This window comes from Antedon mediterranea, chromosome 7, assembly GCF_964355755.1.
Source record: "Antedon mediterranea chromosome 7, ecAntMedi1.1, whole genome shotgun sequence".
NCBI lineage: Eukaryota > Metazoa > Echinodermata > Crinoidea > Comatulida > Antedonidae > Antedon > Antedon mediterranea.
Window position 1 is genome coordinate 7296015 of NC_092676.1, and position 17802 is coordinate 7313816.

At 34.6% G+C, this 17802-nt stretch overlaps 4 protein-coding genes across 5 annotated transcripts; 2 read left to right on the forward strand and 2 right to left on the reverse strand.

The window, feature by feature from the left end:
• The first annotated feature begins 1431 nt into the window (after positions 1-1431).
• On the forward strand, positions 1432-5532 carry LOC140054899 (5-cytosine rRNA methyltransferase NSUN4-like). 2 transcript variants are annotated; one of them, XM_072100008.1, is made up of 5 exons: positions 1432-1580; positions 2103-2817; positions 3372-3535; positions 4041-4165; positions 4880-5532. In XM_072100008.1, the coding sequence occupies exons 1-5, from the start codon at positions 1479-1481 to the stop codon at positions 5154-5156; spliced, it is 1383 nt and encodes a 460-aa protein (XP_071956109.1). In that variant the 5' UTR covers positions 1432-1478; the 3' UTR covers positions 5157-5532. The 2 variants fall into 2 exon arrangements, with proteins under 2 accessions (XP_071956109.1, XP_071956111.1); XM_072100010.1 differs by having other exon boundaries at positions 1444-1741; positions 4880-5530.
• On the reverse strand, positions 5499-9905 carry LOC140054900 (uncharacterized). Its single transcript, XM_072100011.1, has 7 exons — positions 9791-9905; positions 8772-8893; positions 7887-8089; positions 7619-7737; positions 7132-7176; positions 6672-6785; positions 5499-6296 (listed from the first exon to the last, which is right to left on the reverse strand). Exons 2-7 carry the CDS (start codon positions 8888-8890, stop codon positions 6198-6200), a joined length of 699 nt encoding a protein of 232 aa, XP_071956112.1. The 5' UTR covers positions 8891-8893; positions 9791-9905; the 3' UTR covers positions 5499-6197.
• A 79-nt stretch (positions 9906-9984) lies between these two features.
• Positions 9985-12579, forward strand: LOC140054926 (ubiquinone biosynthesis O-methyltransferase, mitochondrial-like). Its single transcript, XM_072100057.1, has 6 exons — positions 9985-10076; positions 10290-10370; positions 10580-10823; positions 10991-11233; positions 11483-11642; positions 12211-12579. Exons 2-6 carry the CDS (start codon positions 10303-10305, stop codon positions 12324-12326), a joined length of 831 nt encoding a protein of 276 aa, XP_071956158.1. The 5' UTR covers positions 9985-10076; positions 10290-10302; the 3' UTR covers positions 12327-12579.
• Positions 12580-12734: 155 nt separating this feature from the next.
• On the reverse strand, positions 12735-17496 carry LOC140054925 (microtubule-associated tyrosine carboxypeptidase 1-like). The gene is made up of 6 exons (XM_072100056.1): positions 17399-17496; positions 16526-17003; positions 15607-15757; positions 14994-15162; positions 14189-14356; positions 12735-13505 (listed from the first exon to the last, which is right to left on the reverse strand). Exons 2-6 carry the CDS (start codon positions 16942-16944, stop codon positions 13042-13044), a joined length of 1371 nt encoding a protein of 456 aa, XP_071956157.1. The 5' UTR covers positions 16945-17003; positions 17399-17496; the 3' UTR covers positions 12735-13041.
• Between the last annotated feature and the right edge of the window lie 306 nt (positions 17497-17802).

Sequence of the window (17802 nt, forward strand, 5' to 3'; positions counted from 1 at the left end):
CTAAGCTTCTTACGAGAAAAACGTATGACAAATCACAAATGAACTATTAAAAATACAATAGTTACAGTTTCACAAAATGAAAGTTGTTTACAACAAGACTTAAGCTCTGTTTACACTGTCAAACTTATGTAACAAAAAATGTGATATGCCCATGGACACAGTGACGTCATATCACTACCATATTTGGGCACATGACACTTTTTATTTATCAAAATCAGACAGAGATTAAAGAGGCATTTATGCAGAATCAGCTTGGGCCTAGTGATAGCTAAAATCTAAGGCGTAAGAATGGGAAAAAGGCCTCTGGTTTAACACCCTTAAGGGCCCTCCAACACAGGGTTGTTGCATTAGGCTGCTGCTCATGCTCTGGAACCGGACCCTTAAGCTTTGGGGCCCCTGGATTTAACCGGATTAAAAAATTCTATGTGCTTTCTGATTCGGTGGCAAAAAGACCTTGAGCTAAATCTCTACATCAGCCTGTTAATCCAACGAAAACTATTTGTTTAAAAACAAATTTAAAAGGAATCAAATCCGATGTTATTAGCATAGAAGATATATTGTAAATACTTATTCAAAACGTGAAAGCAGTACAATCGCCGATTGTTCAGATAGGCCTTGGTACGATCAGTAGGTAAAGCGTGGTTCCCACTAGCGACGCAACGTAAGAAAATGCCATTCCGATAATTGTGTTTGCCCCTCTACCTGCGTGAAATAAAATCTGCGATGTTTGCAGCCATGAATTTGACATATAATAGGAAAAAACAATAAAGATTCTACGCCCCACCATGCATGGGACTGAAGAAAATATACCTTTTAGGTCCCCGCGGAAATGGCACTTTACATGATTAATATAAGTAATATAATTATAAGTCTACAGGACCAGCCGTACCTTCATTGAGGCTCAGCAAAGACAATTTTGAAAAATAGAGCCTACGCCCTTGATTACAGTTCAAGTTATGCCCTCCTTGTTTGGATTGTGGGCCTCTGTAGGCCTAATAGTTTATTTACTGATATTCAGTCAAAGTTGCGGCGATGGTTTTCTACAGTAGTGAGGTTGTGACTGATAAAAAAAGGTGGTAAATTCAATTTATTTCGTGGAATGATTGCAATATAAATGTGTACTATATTAATGCGATACCTATTGTCTGCAATGACCCGCCCGTCGATTAAAATAGGCGTGCAATTGCCGGAGAGTTAAAGTGAGGATTGACCACCCATCATTATGTCAGTAAATGGAAATGACTCGACAAAAACAAAACACCATTAATATGCTTAATTTTGTATTGCTGGAAACTTTTTCCAATAAAATGACGTTGAGAATGTTTAAAGCGTTCGAGGGGAAAACCCCGTATGGATGTTGGAAAGGGGAAACCCCGTATTGCCGGAAATCAGCTGTGCGCATGCCCGAATGTGTGATTTTCAGCATGGCGATATATAATATACAGTGCGAGCTCGTGCATGCAACAATCTTGAGAAAAATGTTACGTTTTGGAATTTTAGAGAAGTTAATAAATAGTACAAATAGGATCCCATGGATTGTTAATAAAAGGTGGAAAAAGCCTAAATATAAATGGATCACCGTAAGTCAATGACTATCATGAAATTAGGCATACTTTCGTAGGCCTCTGCTGCTCTCTGTATCATGCATAATTAATGTACCAACAACGGCTCGAGGCCTATCTAGCTAGGCCTACTAGGCCATACCTGCCAACATCATGATCCTGTCTATATCTTATGAAAGGTACCATGGAGCTTTCATATTATTGTTACATAGTTAAACACACATTTATCATTTTGTCTAACTATTTTAATTTTATTTTATTTCTCGTTTTATTATTAATATAATATATATTTTCATTTAGTAAAAAGTATTTATTTTTCATATAAATCATGATATTAAATATACTGTAATATAAAATATTAAATATTACAATTTGTTTGTATAATATGAGTAGGCTATTGTCTTCCTAATCTTACTAATATTTCTCGTTTCATTTAGTATTTATTTATGGCTATGAAACATAAATATTACAATTTGTTTTGTAAATTATGAGTTAGATTGTTTTACTCTAATCTTATTAATACTTTTTATACTTTTAAAGGATTCAATGAAAAGTAAATATGAACCGACTCAACTGGCGTTAAAGTATTTTGATAAACATTACAAGTTGGAATTCGGTGAGAAGTGGCCATCGGTACGTCTTGCTTTACTCTCAAAGCAAAAACATGGCGCACTGGTTAACAACTTCGCTCATCCAATAGCTGTAGAGGAAAAATTGTCACAACTGGGTGCTAAAGATTGTATACCCTCAATGAGGTCATTGCTAGAAACTGAAAATCAAAATATCGAAGAAAATAGCCAAAATGACATTGAAACTTTATCAAACGCAAAACTAAATCAGAAAACAGAAGAAGCATATAATAATGTGAATAATGATATGCTAATTAACTCCTCCTCATCCACCTATGCGCCAAAAGTTGAATACATAGTTCCTGAGCAATATGTAGACCAGATGAGTCAGTTCATCCCAAATCTAGTGGACAACAGCACCCACAACATTGACATCGGTATTGAACGAAAACAATTATCAATCAGCGAAAATTTAAAATGCTACATATTTGACGGGTCTGCCGTGAAGAGGTTTCCTCCAGCTAAATATAATTCTGAAACTTATAGTTACCTTGAGTATTACTTACTGGATGCGAGCTCTTTGTTTCCGGTTTTGTCGCTTGATTTGCAGCCGGGGGATATGGTGTTGGATATGTGTGCCGCGCCGGGAGGAAAGTCAGTTGCTATGATGCAGACAATGAATATAGGTTGGGTCAAACACTCATTTTAGAAGTGAAAGTAAATTTCTATTTGCCACATCAAATGTGATATGTTGATAATACTATATAATATTGCTCCATTACTAATAAGCTCATAAAGCCATTTAACCATTATTTTTTTTAAATTGAATGGTTTTCTCCCAAAGCATTTTAACCAAATAAATACTATTATAATTTAGATCATTATAGGCCCCTTTACTATACAATATTCCTTCTGTGACTCTAAGTTTCCATGTGGGCTAATATTGAAATATGAACTATTATCATGCCATTTTACTACCCCAAACTACAGTAGTATAGTATAGCAATACTACATATTATTGTTTCACATACATTTTCCGACTGTCTACACTATCAAACTTTATGTGACAAAAAAGTGTGCCCATATGGACATGATGATGTCATACCACTACCATATTTGGGTATATCACTACACATTGAAAGTGTAGACCGATCTTTAAATGCAACTTAAGTGAGTTTGTTGTGCCAGTACTTTCAGCATAGCATGCTGACGCTTCCATCATATATTTTTAATTTTCCAGGTGGAATAGTCTGTAATGAGGTGGCACCTTCCAGGAGAAGACGGTTACAAGATGCCTTGCAGCTTTGTATTCCAAAACACATACTTAATGATGAGGAATGCTTCAGAATAACAGAATTTGACGGAACAGAGTGGGGCAACATGGAACCAGATACATATGATAAGGTAATAAATTTATGTGGGGTACCCTGGTCACAACATTTTTTAATGGGGTTGGAGAGACACGCCCTTTAACGATAGTTGTATTTGACAGCTCTTGTCTCTCCTCAGTGCTCCCTTTTTTATGTTTCACTGAAAGGAATAAATATAGAGGGCGCTATAATATTTTGAAAATTACCTCAAACTAATTGCTATTAAAAAATAGAAAGATATATTGGCATTGTAATAGATCATGGCGTATCAAAGGCAGAAAAGTGTTGAGAACATTGTATTTCAGCGGTTAATGACACAAAATATCGTGAGATTATTGCCATTATTATTATTTATTTAATTATTTTGTTATGTTTATCCAGAAGATCAGAAGAAATTATATTTTAGTGGGAGAGTGGAAATGAAATATCAGTAGACTCCCGTCATTATCAGGAAACTCCCGCCATTATCGAGAGGCTCCTCTCATTATCTTATTGGAAGTGAATCATAAAAAGTAAAATTATATGTATTAATGTTGTAGATACTTGTTGACGTTCCTTGCACTACAGACAGAATAGTGGCAACTGAAAACGACAATAACATATTTCATCCAAAAAGACTCAAAGAAAGAAGCCGGCTACCTTTGCTGCAAACTGAACTTCTTAGGTAAAAACTTTAACAATAAAAATATCTAAAATCTTGCCTTTCTAGTTTCACAAAATATAATTTTCTTTTTTCATAGTCCTATTTAATATGAAAAATATGATGCCTAATAAAATTACAATGGAGAAATTAAGAGTTTAATATAATATACCACAGAGCCAGGGTTAGTCTAGGTACGTTCTAACTAGGTACAGTTTTGACTTGTTATTAGTAAAAAGATACATATTTTGGCACATATGGCGTTTCATACGTATACTACTTGAGCTCGTTCCAGAAAAAAATCAAAAAGCCAACTGGTGGACTAACAAAAAAAGACAATAACTACAGACTTGACAAGTCAAAGCCAGAGTGTTTGCTAATGTTAAACAAATATTAAACAAAACATTTTATTCAGAACATTGCTTAACTGTGCCGTTTAGTTTTAGTTATCTGTGATGCGCATTGTAATTTGTTAAAAGGCGCAAAATTGTTGATATAGTATTATAGTAGAATCCCTCCTTTGGGTAAACCCTACAGTGGACACCCCTATATTAATGGGATACTTTCCTGTGATATGATCAACACAGGTATGAAAAAAGTATGGGCAACCTCTATTCAGAGGACATCCTACACTTTGGTAGGTCCTGAAGGTGGGACAGTCTAATACTAATAGGTGTCTCAGTTTTACTGTATCTAAATTTTTGCACACATTCAATATCTTTTCTCCTCTTTTCCTAGCGCTGCATTGAAATCTGTAAAAGTTGGTGGCACTGTTGTGTATTCTACTTGTACCATGTCTTCCGAGCAGAATGAGAATGTGGTTCAACGAGCCGTTTATGAATGTCTTCAAAATGACTCGATACAAGTCCTTGAAATTGACCTTTCACCTTTGACTCGCATATGCAATAAAATGTTTAATTTTCATGACAAGCTTAAATTAGGTCAGATAGTAGTGCCAAGTTTGAGTGCTAATTTTGGACCAATGTATTTTTGTGCTTTAAAAAGGTTAAATTAATAAAGTGAACAATGGTTAATATTTCTTTAAATGGCCGCGATTCTTGACAAAAAGGGAAAACATGTTTTTGTCAATGAACCTACAAATATTTGAAATATATTAGGAATGAACTGGAATAGGAATGAACTGGAATAAACTGGATTAGGAGTGAACTGGAATAAACTGGATTAGGAGTGAACTGGAATAAACTGGATTAGGAGTGAACTGGAATATACTTGATTTGGAATGAACTGGAATGAACTGGAATAAACTATGTACGTTTTAATATTTACTATAAATCTATATCAAACTACAAATGTTCACCAATTTATTGGTTCATATGAAATAAATGATTAAAACATCTACAAAGACAGGTTTTTATATATTTTTATTCTTATTTAGAAAAAGGTATCTATTATACGATATTAAATAAAACAAAAAATAATTATTGATTTGTTTGTGTGGATGACTGAAGTAAACTGTACTATTAGTAACCCATAACAATTCCCATTTATACTCATTATAGTGTATCTATCTCTTTGTAATGTATAAATTTAAGGATATGTAGGTTCATTTTAAATCAGTCACATCATAAATATATTAATTTACTCCATTCACCATAATATTAAAATCCTAAAAATCTGTTTTAAATGAAAGACTTCATTAAAATAATATTCAGAAGTAGGGTGGGTAAATATAGGCTGTGATTCACATAAATATAAATGGTTTTATCTTGACCTTCTATCAGAGCAGCATCTAAAGCTTTGTCTACACTATCAAACTTTATGTGACAAAAAAATGGTATGTGCCTTTATATGGACATGGTGATGAAAACTACCATTTTTGGGTATATCACTACCATATTTGGGCACATCACACTTTCTTTTGTCAAACTAGTTTGATAGTGTAGACAAAGTTTAAGATATAAAACTTGCATCACAATTAAATAGTTGTGGGTAGATATTATTGTCTTTAGTGTTTTACAATAAACAAAAATAATCAATACAAAATATCAGTATTTTTAAAATAATAATAATACGGTAATACAATTAACATTATATGTCATTGATCATGAGGATATACATGTTTAAGCCATGGTCTTGCTAGGTAACGGGTTCCATCAAAACCTTCAAAATAATCATCTACGTCGGGGTGAATAATCTGCAAAGACAAACAAATATTAATTTTTACAATCCAATGTTTGTTAAACCAAGGCAATCGAACAACAGGATGCTGAGTTCTGGAGATCAAAGGGTTTATCTGTGGCTGCGACATGATCAGTTCCACGCCCTTTAACAGATGTCGCGCCGCGGAGTATATGTACATAGTGCAGTACTGTTGGTATTTGTTGCAGCCAGACATAAGATCAAAGGACTGTTGCGACTTCCTATCTTGGCAAGGCAAGCTCTGTGTCCTGTTGTTAGATTGCCTTGGTTAAACTCATTAACAATCATAGAGTTATTATATAAGAAACTAGAGAGTCAACTAGTCAACAACGAAGTGATGTCAACAGGACATAGCTGATAATACACTTGCCTTCATATTGCCTATTAATTCTATATTTTCTTGTGGAATGTATGTAGTCACTGCTGCAGATGATACATCCCTTGTATCCACTAGGATTGAATAGTTTGGCATGTTTCTCCAATGCTGTTAAAGGAAAAGTATAAGGGACATCAAACTGTACAACTTGCGATACTGTGTTACTGGAAAAATATGTTCTTTTGTAAGAAATCAATACAAGTTATTAAAAAACTATTCTATTCGAAAAGATCATCATGCGTTTGATCCAAAAATGAATGAGGTAATAATATGTACAGCGCTTAGAGTTTTCACAACAGTAGGTGCTTTATAAATCCAGGATATTATTGTGTACTGATCTTCGGTGCTGCACTGCTGGCTGCCATGGGTCTTTAAAGGGCCTAAAATCCAATTTTAGTTAATTAGTTAATCATTTAAAGAATATTATTATGTTTAAAATCTAAATTTTACTTACTGGCTTATCCTTAGGATGCATTTCTTGGATCCAACTTTCAGGGGCCTAAATAAGAAATAAATATACAAAAATACTTATAGGTGTATTATCCTCTAAAAACATCAAAAATGAAGATTAATTATAAATCAGACTTTGAATGGGTTTATTTTTTAGTTTATCAAGTTAATCACTTCTGCAGAAAAAAAAAGCAAAAGTTTTCACTTATAAAAAGACAAACAGACGGTTATATTCAAACAAAACTTCATTGGCTGGCTGCCAATTTGACTTTTTTTTTTGCTTCATTACAGTTTTTCAGGTAAATCATTTTTTTATCCAATTTTTGGTCAAAGTTAATAACTATTATGGAACAACAAAATGACATATTCAACAACAAAATAATTTTGTTCAATTAAATATACAGTATCTTTAATAATAAAACTTTCTTTGCCAAAAATGAATTGTAAAAGACATTTTAAAGTGTAAATAAATAACAAATGAATCACAATACCTGTGCAGTTTCATCCCAGCCTACAATGATCCCTCGATATCCCCATAACTTATGCCTAATCACTTGACCAATTCGGAATTTCACTTCAGCAGGTCGTTTAATTCTAGGATCTGGTGAGCCTACAAAAAAAAATCCCAAAAATGGTTTAGTTTTAGTGGAATACAAAAGCTTATTAAAGCCTACATCTCTTGTGAGATGTATACATATTGATAGGAAATGATTTTTAAAAAATTAATGTAATCAATTTATTTAATTATTTAATTCTTACCTGCAAAATGCCCATTCGCTTTAAGCAAATTTAAAACTTCTACAGCCGGGCTTTCCCCAGCATCGTCATTTTCATCTCCATAACTCGCTCGTGTTTTACCCTCTAATAAGTTAACTATTTGTTTATACTTCTGTACAATCCATTTTTTCCATAAAAAAACATCGAAAGCCTTTGTTCTCCAATTTTCAAATTTCCAAGCTAACCTTTGGAAGGAAAAAATAAATAAAAATACAATAAAATAATCCAGTGGTATACTGTAAAACCTCTATTTAGGGGACACCTTGAAAATGGGCTGGCTGTAGTGCCTTCTTGTTCATTTCACGGGAAAGAGTACCTTTCTATAATAGAAATGCCCACTCTGTCCCCAATATCTAGAAAATCCTTGTCATCATACATTGGCAATTTTGTCAAGCCAATGTGCAAGAATTTGTTTTTACACTCTGTTGATTGGTCACAAGATAACATGTGACAGCAAACTGAGATTATCAAGATTATCAATGCAGCATGCTTTTTCCGTATTCAATAATAACAAGTATTGTAGCCATATTGTTTTTCATTTTTTGTATTCCATATTGTAAATATGCGCATGAAAGTAGGTGGATGATGCAATGAAGGTGATCTAACAACAGGATGCTGAGCAGCTTGGGAGATCAAAGGGTTCATCTGTGGCTGCGACACGATCAGTTCCACGGCCTTTAGAAGACACTACACGCTGCGGAGAATATGTACATAGTACAGTACTGTTGGTATTTGTCGCAGCCAGACATAAGATCAAAGGACTGTTACAAGTTCCTATCTTGGCAAGACGAGCTCAGTGCCCTGTTGTTAAATTGCCTTCAATTTTTGGCCTTTTAATAAAATCTTGGAACATGATAAATTACTTACTGGTGAAGGGAGTCTCGTCTTTGAAGATCAGTGACTGGTTTCCATGTTGTTAGAAAGTACTGAATAGGTACAACCAAGATTAGAATGCATAGTGACCAAGGGATACCTTGTGGCATCATACACTGAAACAAAATAATATTGATAAAATATGTTTCAAATTACCAACTATTACTACCATAGTTACTAAAGGTTTCAAGTGCTACATTTCATAAATTGAACTAAACTAACTACTAAACTAACAACTAAACTTTGTACAAATTATTGTGATCATTTTTGTATTATATTTAATTTAAAAAAACATGAACAATCATTGTTAAAACATGATCGCAAAAATTAGTTTATGATGTATGTCATCCTATGGCCTAATGCATGCATATACGATTATAGTGCTAATGTGTCATATAGAGTCATATACAGCATACTGTATATCATTATCTATATACAGTGTAGCATATATTGTAAGAATAGAATCTAATATTAATTAAAAGCCTTATTATATAAATAATAGTATTCAGTCTACACCACAATCTAGGATGCCCCATCAATACTCTTTACTCTATTGTATGCTGTACTGGATGCAAAAGATAGAGTTATTAATATTAGGGCAACGCCTATATTTTTTATAGGGAATATAGGCCTATCTATATATTATATATTTGTTTTTGTAATTTAATCTAGGCCTAGGCCTAGCTTGGCCCTAACTAATTACTAAATTAATTAAATAAATCAAATAGGCCTACTATTTTAAATGGTTCCCCAAATGTTAACAATAATTTGGAAGTAAATTTACAAGAATCTGTCATGTATTTCAAAGTAATCATCAGGTCTAAAATTAAAAACTACTTCGGTTAGGCCTAGCGTTATAGATAGCACTGGTCAAAAAATGCAACGGGCGTTGGAGTGGTTTAACCCGGTACAAAATTGTCGGAGCGTGCGTTCGATTGCGGCCTAGCTTTTAGACGCGTTATCATCTATGTATCGTATACTAATATAGAAAATTAATCATCAAATTTACATACCAGGACTTAAACTGCACGTATATTGTATTGAATTAATATGTGCTGTTTGCAATCAAACAATATTTTAACAATTTTATATCACATAAGGACACGTTGCATTAGCCATTTTCCCCGTTGGTTGTTTACGTTTTCTTCTTCTTTCTTAAGAGGGCGCACGTCCAAAACAATAATATCATTATTTTTGCAACTCTGGCCATGATGACAAGCATTATGTAAGACCAAAATAGTTTTAAATTAAAAATAAATAATAAAAGAAATAAAAATACTTTGAGTTATTCTGTAAAATGTAAGTATGCACAATTCTGAATATTCATAGTCTCTTTTATGAATCTTGTGTTTTGGATAAAGATATTTAATTCTACATTTAATTGAAAACTTGTGATAATATAATAAATCATAATGCGGCCATATAGTGAGAATAAGATGACAGAGAGTATGGATGTTTGTTTCTTCTTGTTTTTGTACTGTATAATGCAGTATAGGTCTCATTTTATTTCAGACACTGTACAACAATGAAGTTGCAGAGTTTGTTACGAAATATGGGAAGGTATCAATTTGCAAATTGTAGACAGAATAAAAGGTACTGTATCAAAAGACATAATTTTCATCACTTATCACCACTACACCATCATTGAGTTGCGTTGGTCAAAACACTGTTACTTTGAAGACCATCATCCCAAAGACATTGATTGAGTGTGAATAGAAAGTAAACACCCCAACTCTTCAACCTAGCACCTGCAAATTGCTAATGAGAGTACTAAATATCTAAGTTTCTTTTTCTCTTTTCAGATGTATGAATACAAACAAAGGTACGAGTGAAATGGATCCAGAAGAAGCAGAACATTTCCGGAAGCTTTCTGGCAAGTGGTGGGATTACAATGGAGTTTTCAAGCCCCTGCATAGCATGAACATCCTACGAGTGCCTTTTATACGTGATGCATTGTTTCCATTTTCAACGTCTACTTCAGAATCCAGACCCCTAGAAGGCATTAACATCCTTGATGTGGGTTGTGGTGGTGGACTACTAAGTGAGGTACAGATCAAGTGTTGTTAATCTAGGCCTAGATAACTATCTGGAGATTATGAGACTCCAGACTATCTGAAGATTATGAGACTCCAGACTATCTGGAGATTATGAGTTTCAAATTTTACATGGAGAACAACATTTTGCATTAAAACAAAACATCTCTATTTTTTCAGCCACTTGCAAGGTTAGGCGCCAATGTCACAGGAATCGACCTTGTATTGGAGAACATTAAAGCTGCCGCAGCACACGCCAATAAAGACAATACCCTAAAAGAGCATCTGACCTATTGTCATTGTTCAGTGAATGATCTGCTGGCAGAGAAGAGTGGTCATTATGATGCTGTGGTGATGTCAGAGGTCATTGAGCATATTACCAATAAAAATGATATTGTTCAACCTTGTTGTGCATTGCTAAAGGTATACAATATATTTTTGTAAAATGTATTTTTCATTTTAAATACAAAAAAACAAGAAAAACCTCTTTTGCATAATTATATAAACTTTTTTTTTTTCTTTAGCTCTGTCTTTATGTAACAAAACAAAAACTGTGATGTGCCCATAAATGAACACGATGATGTCATAATACTACCACATTTGGGCACATCACACTTTTTTTTGTCAAACTAGCTTGATAGTGTAGACAGAGCTTTAATGATTGTTTTTCAGGACAGAGGTTCAATATTCATTACAACGATAAGCAAAACAATACTGTCACAAATACTTGCAGTATATGCAGTAGAATATATATTCAACATTGTGCCAAGGGGAACACATGATTGGAACAAGTTTATTCAACCGGAAAAAATGAAAAATATTTTGAAGCTGAGTAAGTTTTTACTGTAAAAGACAGCATTCCAACAGTGGTTTAACAGCTATGAGCACTCACTGGCTAAACACAGTTGCCCCGGAGCTCATAAAGCTAAAAACGTCAGAGGCCTCCAGCGTTGGAGGGCCACTTAGGGTTCCAAAACCAGGGGCCTCAGTTCTCTACGTTATGCCACTGCATTCCAATATGGTTGTGAGTGTGGTAAGGGCATGTGGCGCAGTGTGTTGAACGCCAGACTACTGATCGTGAGATTAAATCCAAAGCTCATCACACTGCTTGTATCCTTAGGCTAGACACTTTACTTATGTTTGCCTCTAACACCCATGTGCTCAAATGGGTACCTGGTATAGGTGAAGACACAACCGTGTTGATTATGGCTGCAACATTATGGGAGTATGTTTCCTAATGGTTTGATCCAAAACATTACCGTCCGGGGTAATAATGTGAAGGCTTTGTGCATTAAGCGCTGTATATGATCAACGTATTATTAATATTTTTGTGAGACTAACTAATATACCAACCATCCTTATTGACAGGGTAATTAACCATTGTAAATTCATAATTGCAGATAACTGCCGTACGACCACTACAAAAGGAATGCAATTTAATCCAATCACAAATCAGTGGAGCTGGTCATCTGACGTCAGTATAAACTATGCTCTACATGCTGTCAAAGAAAGCTGAAGGAGTTGCAATAGTCGAGTGTTGGTACCAGAAATATAAGTGCTTGACCACAACACAGGAGAAATTGGGGTGGACATACCAAAATGCCATGTCCAGTTGCCTATAAAGATTGACATATTATATTTGCAACAAGGACACATGTACTAATCATATTTATGTCAAAGAGCATCATTTAACTGAGAGTCTTTTTGCTTAAGTCACATGCTTAAGTGAAAAACTGAGGGTTTTATTTATAAAAAGAGTTTTTTATCTCATGGATGGACTTCCATTTATAAATATTATTATATTATTTAAGGTTAAGATAATTTTTGTTTAAACTCTGCAATTCTTTTGTATAGAACACCAAACAAACAAAGGTATAATGTTTTCAATATTTACTTCTCTGGTAAACAGATAAATATGTTCTGTTCTGAAAGCATAAATATATAGAACAGTATAGTATTACAATGTCTTATTTAAAATGTTCCATATCAGAACCTCACTCTCTACAATTGATGGTATATATTACTGTTTTTCTAAAAATCACAGCACATAATTAAAGTTGGATGAATTCAGTCAATCCACTAATTTCTGTTAATAATTTATCGTTTATATGAAAACATAAATATAAAACCTCTAAAAAAGTATAAAAATGTTTTACTTAATAGATATAGAAAAAGCTTTTTAAAATAATATGTTTTTGAAAGACATAATTGTTGGCACCTATATGTTAAAATCAACATTTCCATAATGGTTTAGGCTTTTCTTTCGATTTTTCAAAAGTGTTTGGACAGGAACGAGGCCGTTTGGAAAGCATCCACTTGTGCGGCGAATAAGGAATTGGCGACATGATTGACGACGATTGTGGAGCAATCCGATTACAAAAAGTCCGAACAGTCTTCTTTGACGGCTGACAACTCTTCGAATATTTCTTTGCAGATGGTATAGTTACAGAAATATTTATCTTCTTTAACTTAGCGCGTTTTGGCGAAAGCTTATCTTTAGACACTAGGTTATTCACAACAGCGATGTTCCAAAGGTTTTGTTTGTATTTCGCAACATCTTGAAGGAATGTCGGTAGCTTGATGCAATTCATGCGGGCTAGTCTCCGTATGCGAGGCAATTCCTCAACGGCGATTCGTCCACTGTATAGCAGTACGAAATCTGTTTCATCAATGTTTCGTAAAAGTTGCACAGCACCTAAAAAAAGAATTTACAATTGTAAAAAAAAAACTACACATATTATTAATAGGCTTACAGATCAGTTAATTATACCAAGACAATCTAACAGGACACTAAGCTTCCCTTGCCAAGATAGGAACTTGTAACAGTCCTTTGATCTTATGTCTGGCTGCAACAAATACCAACAGTACTGTACTATGTACATATCCTCCATGGCGTGTCTGTTAAAGGTTGTAGATCTAATCGTGTCACAGCCACAGATAAACCCTTTGATCTCCAGACACCAACAGTACTATGTACATTATTCTCCGCAGCGAGTGGAACGGAGCGTGTTGCAGCCACATATAAGCCTTTGATATCCGGAGATCAGCAACCTGTTGTTAGATTGCCTTGATCTGTACAGAGAGGAAAGTTATAGAGTGGAATCTCTATTAATAAAAGGACCCAACAAAGATAGGTGTCCCCTGAATAGATGTTGACCATAGTGTTTCCCCTTGTTCATTTTATAGGAAAGTGTTTTAATATACAGTAGGTGTCCCCTGAATAGGAGTTTCCAAAGGATTTGTTCCACTGTACAATGGGACAATTACATGCATGACCTATTGTGCAATAAAAGAGATTTCTGTTTAATCTGTGCATACCTCATCTCAATCTATGTAAGCTTATTTAAAAGGTTTATACTTGTGTAGTCCTCCTCTTACCTGTAAAATAGCATTGATCTTTTCCGTAGCCACCAACATCATTGACATCATCAAGTACTCTTTTCACTCTCATCACCAGTTTCCAGCGATAGTTAGAATCTCTTACATACGTCCCTAGATGATCATACAGCTGTTGAAATGACATCTCTAAAGATTTGCATGCAGTGTCTGAAAAAAAAGAAATAAATATACTTATGAACTTCAGTAACTGGACATGTACAGATAATATAATTTAAAACCTTGAAAAGAAGCCCATGGGCCTCTTTTTTAGTACTTCTTTTTTTTCATAATAGGCTTTTTCTTCTTTTCAAAATGAATGCTGTACATCTTGTGAATTGCTTCTAGGATTTTTGACACATTACCTACCAATTTTACATATTTGTGATCAACATACCATTTTAAACTGTAAAATAAATGTATGATATACTGCAAACTCGATCATACATTATATCATCTGCATCACAATCTGACATTAAATCACCATGTTCCTTTGATATTCAAATAGTCTATTTCGAAAAGAAGCTCAGTGGCTTGATTTTGAGATGGGTTTCTTATTGATGTTTTATGGTAATTAATATTGGTGCAAGGTTCTGAACATCATCACAAGTTATCTAGTATTAAATCACCTTGTTCCATTGATATTCAAATAGTTTATCTCGAAAAGAAGCCATAGTATATTGAAAAGAAGCCCAGCATGCTTGATTTCAAGATGGCCTTCTTTTCGAGATGGGGTTCTCTTGAAGGTATTGGTGCAAGGTTCTGGACAGCAATTTTAGCTCTAAAATGATCATATTTGATTACTTACAATACAACAAAGCTGGTTTCCAGAGTAGTTGATGTTTAGCTTTCAGCAAGGTGTTGATAGTTGCTAGCCCTTCCTCTGTTTCAAGAAGTTTCTTTGATCTTAAACGGCCAATGCCAAATTGCTGTCGCTGAGAAAACCAAGGCTGTAGGCCATCATTGTACATACGAAGCTTTGGAAAACCAGTTAAGGAGACATAACATAACATTTATGCAACACCATTAACTAAATAACTAATAGTGCCTGGTTAATGATTGACAAAAATGCACTTTTGTTTCTATAATCTTAACACATTTCGCAGTGGAATAACGCAGAGGCACTCCAAGTTCCAACGTTGGAGGCCTCAGGTGTTTTTAGCCTTTTTTATCATATTTGAATGCCTGTTTTTTCCTCTGGACACTGCTCAGGGGCCACCATAAGCTCTGGGGCCCCTGGGTTTAGCCAGTGAGCACTCATAGCCAATACGCCATTGACATTTGACATGATCAATCAAATTGTTTTTTTTTTAATATGCAGTATAAATTATAAACAAAACATTATGACACATGTCTGTTCAATGCAAATGAGACATTTATCATTCTCTGTGATAAAAAACATTTAAAAATAATTTGGATACATAGTGCGTTCCGATTTCATGATCCGCCAGGCAGACGATTCCATGCTCACGTAAAAACATGTTTTCTTTTGAATTCTGCAGTAACAGGTTGAAAGTCCTTGCTTCGGGTCGGTTAGCTTGGATACACGGGCCATGCCAACACATCTTGCCACTGAAAAGAAAAACAAATTTAACATTCTAGTTGTAGTTGTCCCATGACCTAGATGATCGTAGGGGCTTAGCAGATGAGATACAGTAGTAGTACTCATCATGATACAATACACATTAATTTGTTTAACCCTATTGCAATGACAAGCTGAGAGAGTAATAAATAACTAGTACTGGTTAGGTAAAACATTTCTGCTACAGATAAAAGAATATTACACAATTACACAGTTCGGACACCTACAGTACAGGCCCTAAAAAAAGTGTCCCTTTAGTAGTGTTAAAAAAAAAATAATATTCATTAATTTCACAGGAAAGTGTTACTTTAATAGGGTGTCCTCTAATAGGGTGTCCCCTAATAGGAATGTCCCAAAGGAGGACTGTATTGGCAATAAGGAGCGGTCTGATAAATTACCGCATCAAACCAAATCAAAACCCAATGAACCACAGTGAACACATGGCTTTCAGTTTCTCACCATTTTCCTAGAGGAATGTTTTCTCATGTGCACTTTAAAGAACCTAGTACATCTTTCAAGAGGAGTAGGGGATTACACCAGTGTACCAGCCACTGATCATACCTGGGCCCTCTGGGTCAATTCAATTCAACCATGTGCGACTATACTCAAATGAGGTTTTGCACTGTATTGGATGATGATGAAGCATGACCCGTCATTTGGTTACTTCGTCAGACCTGTTTCATTTGGGGTTCATCATTGGAATGGGATTCAGTGTCGTTCATTCAGTTTCCAAAAGGAGTATTTAAAATCTATTATACCTGCAAAGCAAGTCTTTACTCCAACATATTTTCACTTGGTTATTGCAGTTGTTTTCATACAGGTATCCCTTCACTTTATCAGTTGCCTCATCTACCGTTATTTTATCACCGAATGTTTTATTAAGGAACACATCACCACTTCCAAACATACTGCACACTTTTTCTAAAACTGCTACCGCCTCGGGGAGAAGGTCAAACTTTATGTCTATGTGTCGCGCCTTCTGATTGTGCGACGCACAAATCTGGAACTGCGGAATCTGGCCACGTTCAAGGAAATTGTCACGTAGTTCAAGATGATTGATGGGGTCTAGTTTAGACTTGAACCGATTTGGTGTTTCGTCAAAAGACTGAATAACAATTGAATTCGTCCGGCGAGGTGCTGAAGATGCTTTTCTCGACTTTTCCTTTTTCTTTCTCATCTTGAAAAAAATAACTTCCCACCTTATGGCTAAGAGTCGGCCTACTACAACCTCAGAGCCTAAAAAGTAAAATATTTTTGAAGGTTACAAATGAGGAAAAAATAAAATTGCATGAAATAAAAAAAGTTTGTTATAAATTTCAATATTTTATGAAATACACATTCCTGTCTATAAAATATGTTTACAAATGACTTGGCCTAGCTAGCTAGGCGCGTAGGCCTATAAACATTGTATGTTAATTCTATACTGGGCTCCTATACTGAAGAGAATACTAGCCTAGGCCTAGAGTCTCAACCGAGCACTGCACAACCAACCAAGCCTAGGCCTAGGCTAGGTAGGCCTAGGCCTCCTCTAGCTAATAAAGTAATATTAATAAATACTTGTCTTTAGGTCAAGGTAGGCCTATCAAATATCATATTATTGTATGGTATCAACAAAATAAATTAATGTATACCTAATGTACAGCGGTAAACTGCTCTTATTTAAACTGTTTACATTACTGCATTGAGGGAGTAGGCCTAGGCATCATATCAGGACAGAAAAATACTGTTGTTGTTACACCGCCAACACACATGAATCATGATGATAGGAAAAACCCCAACCGAGCGAGTCGCGTTGCTAGGCAATATACTTTTAAAGATTTTAATGCGCATGCGTCATGAACAAAATTACAACTTTTTACTTCCGTGTTTTTTATATCGAGTATCCTTCAGTTTTGATTGGTCAACCTTAGTTAATATAATATGCCTAGATAAATTCACAAATAACGCTGGATTTGGGCGCAATAATAAACATATCAGATATTGGTTATATATAAACAGTTTAAGACCTATATACATTTCTTCAAAATATTCATAC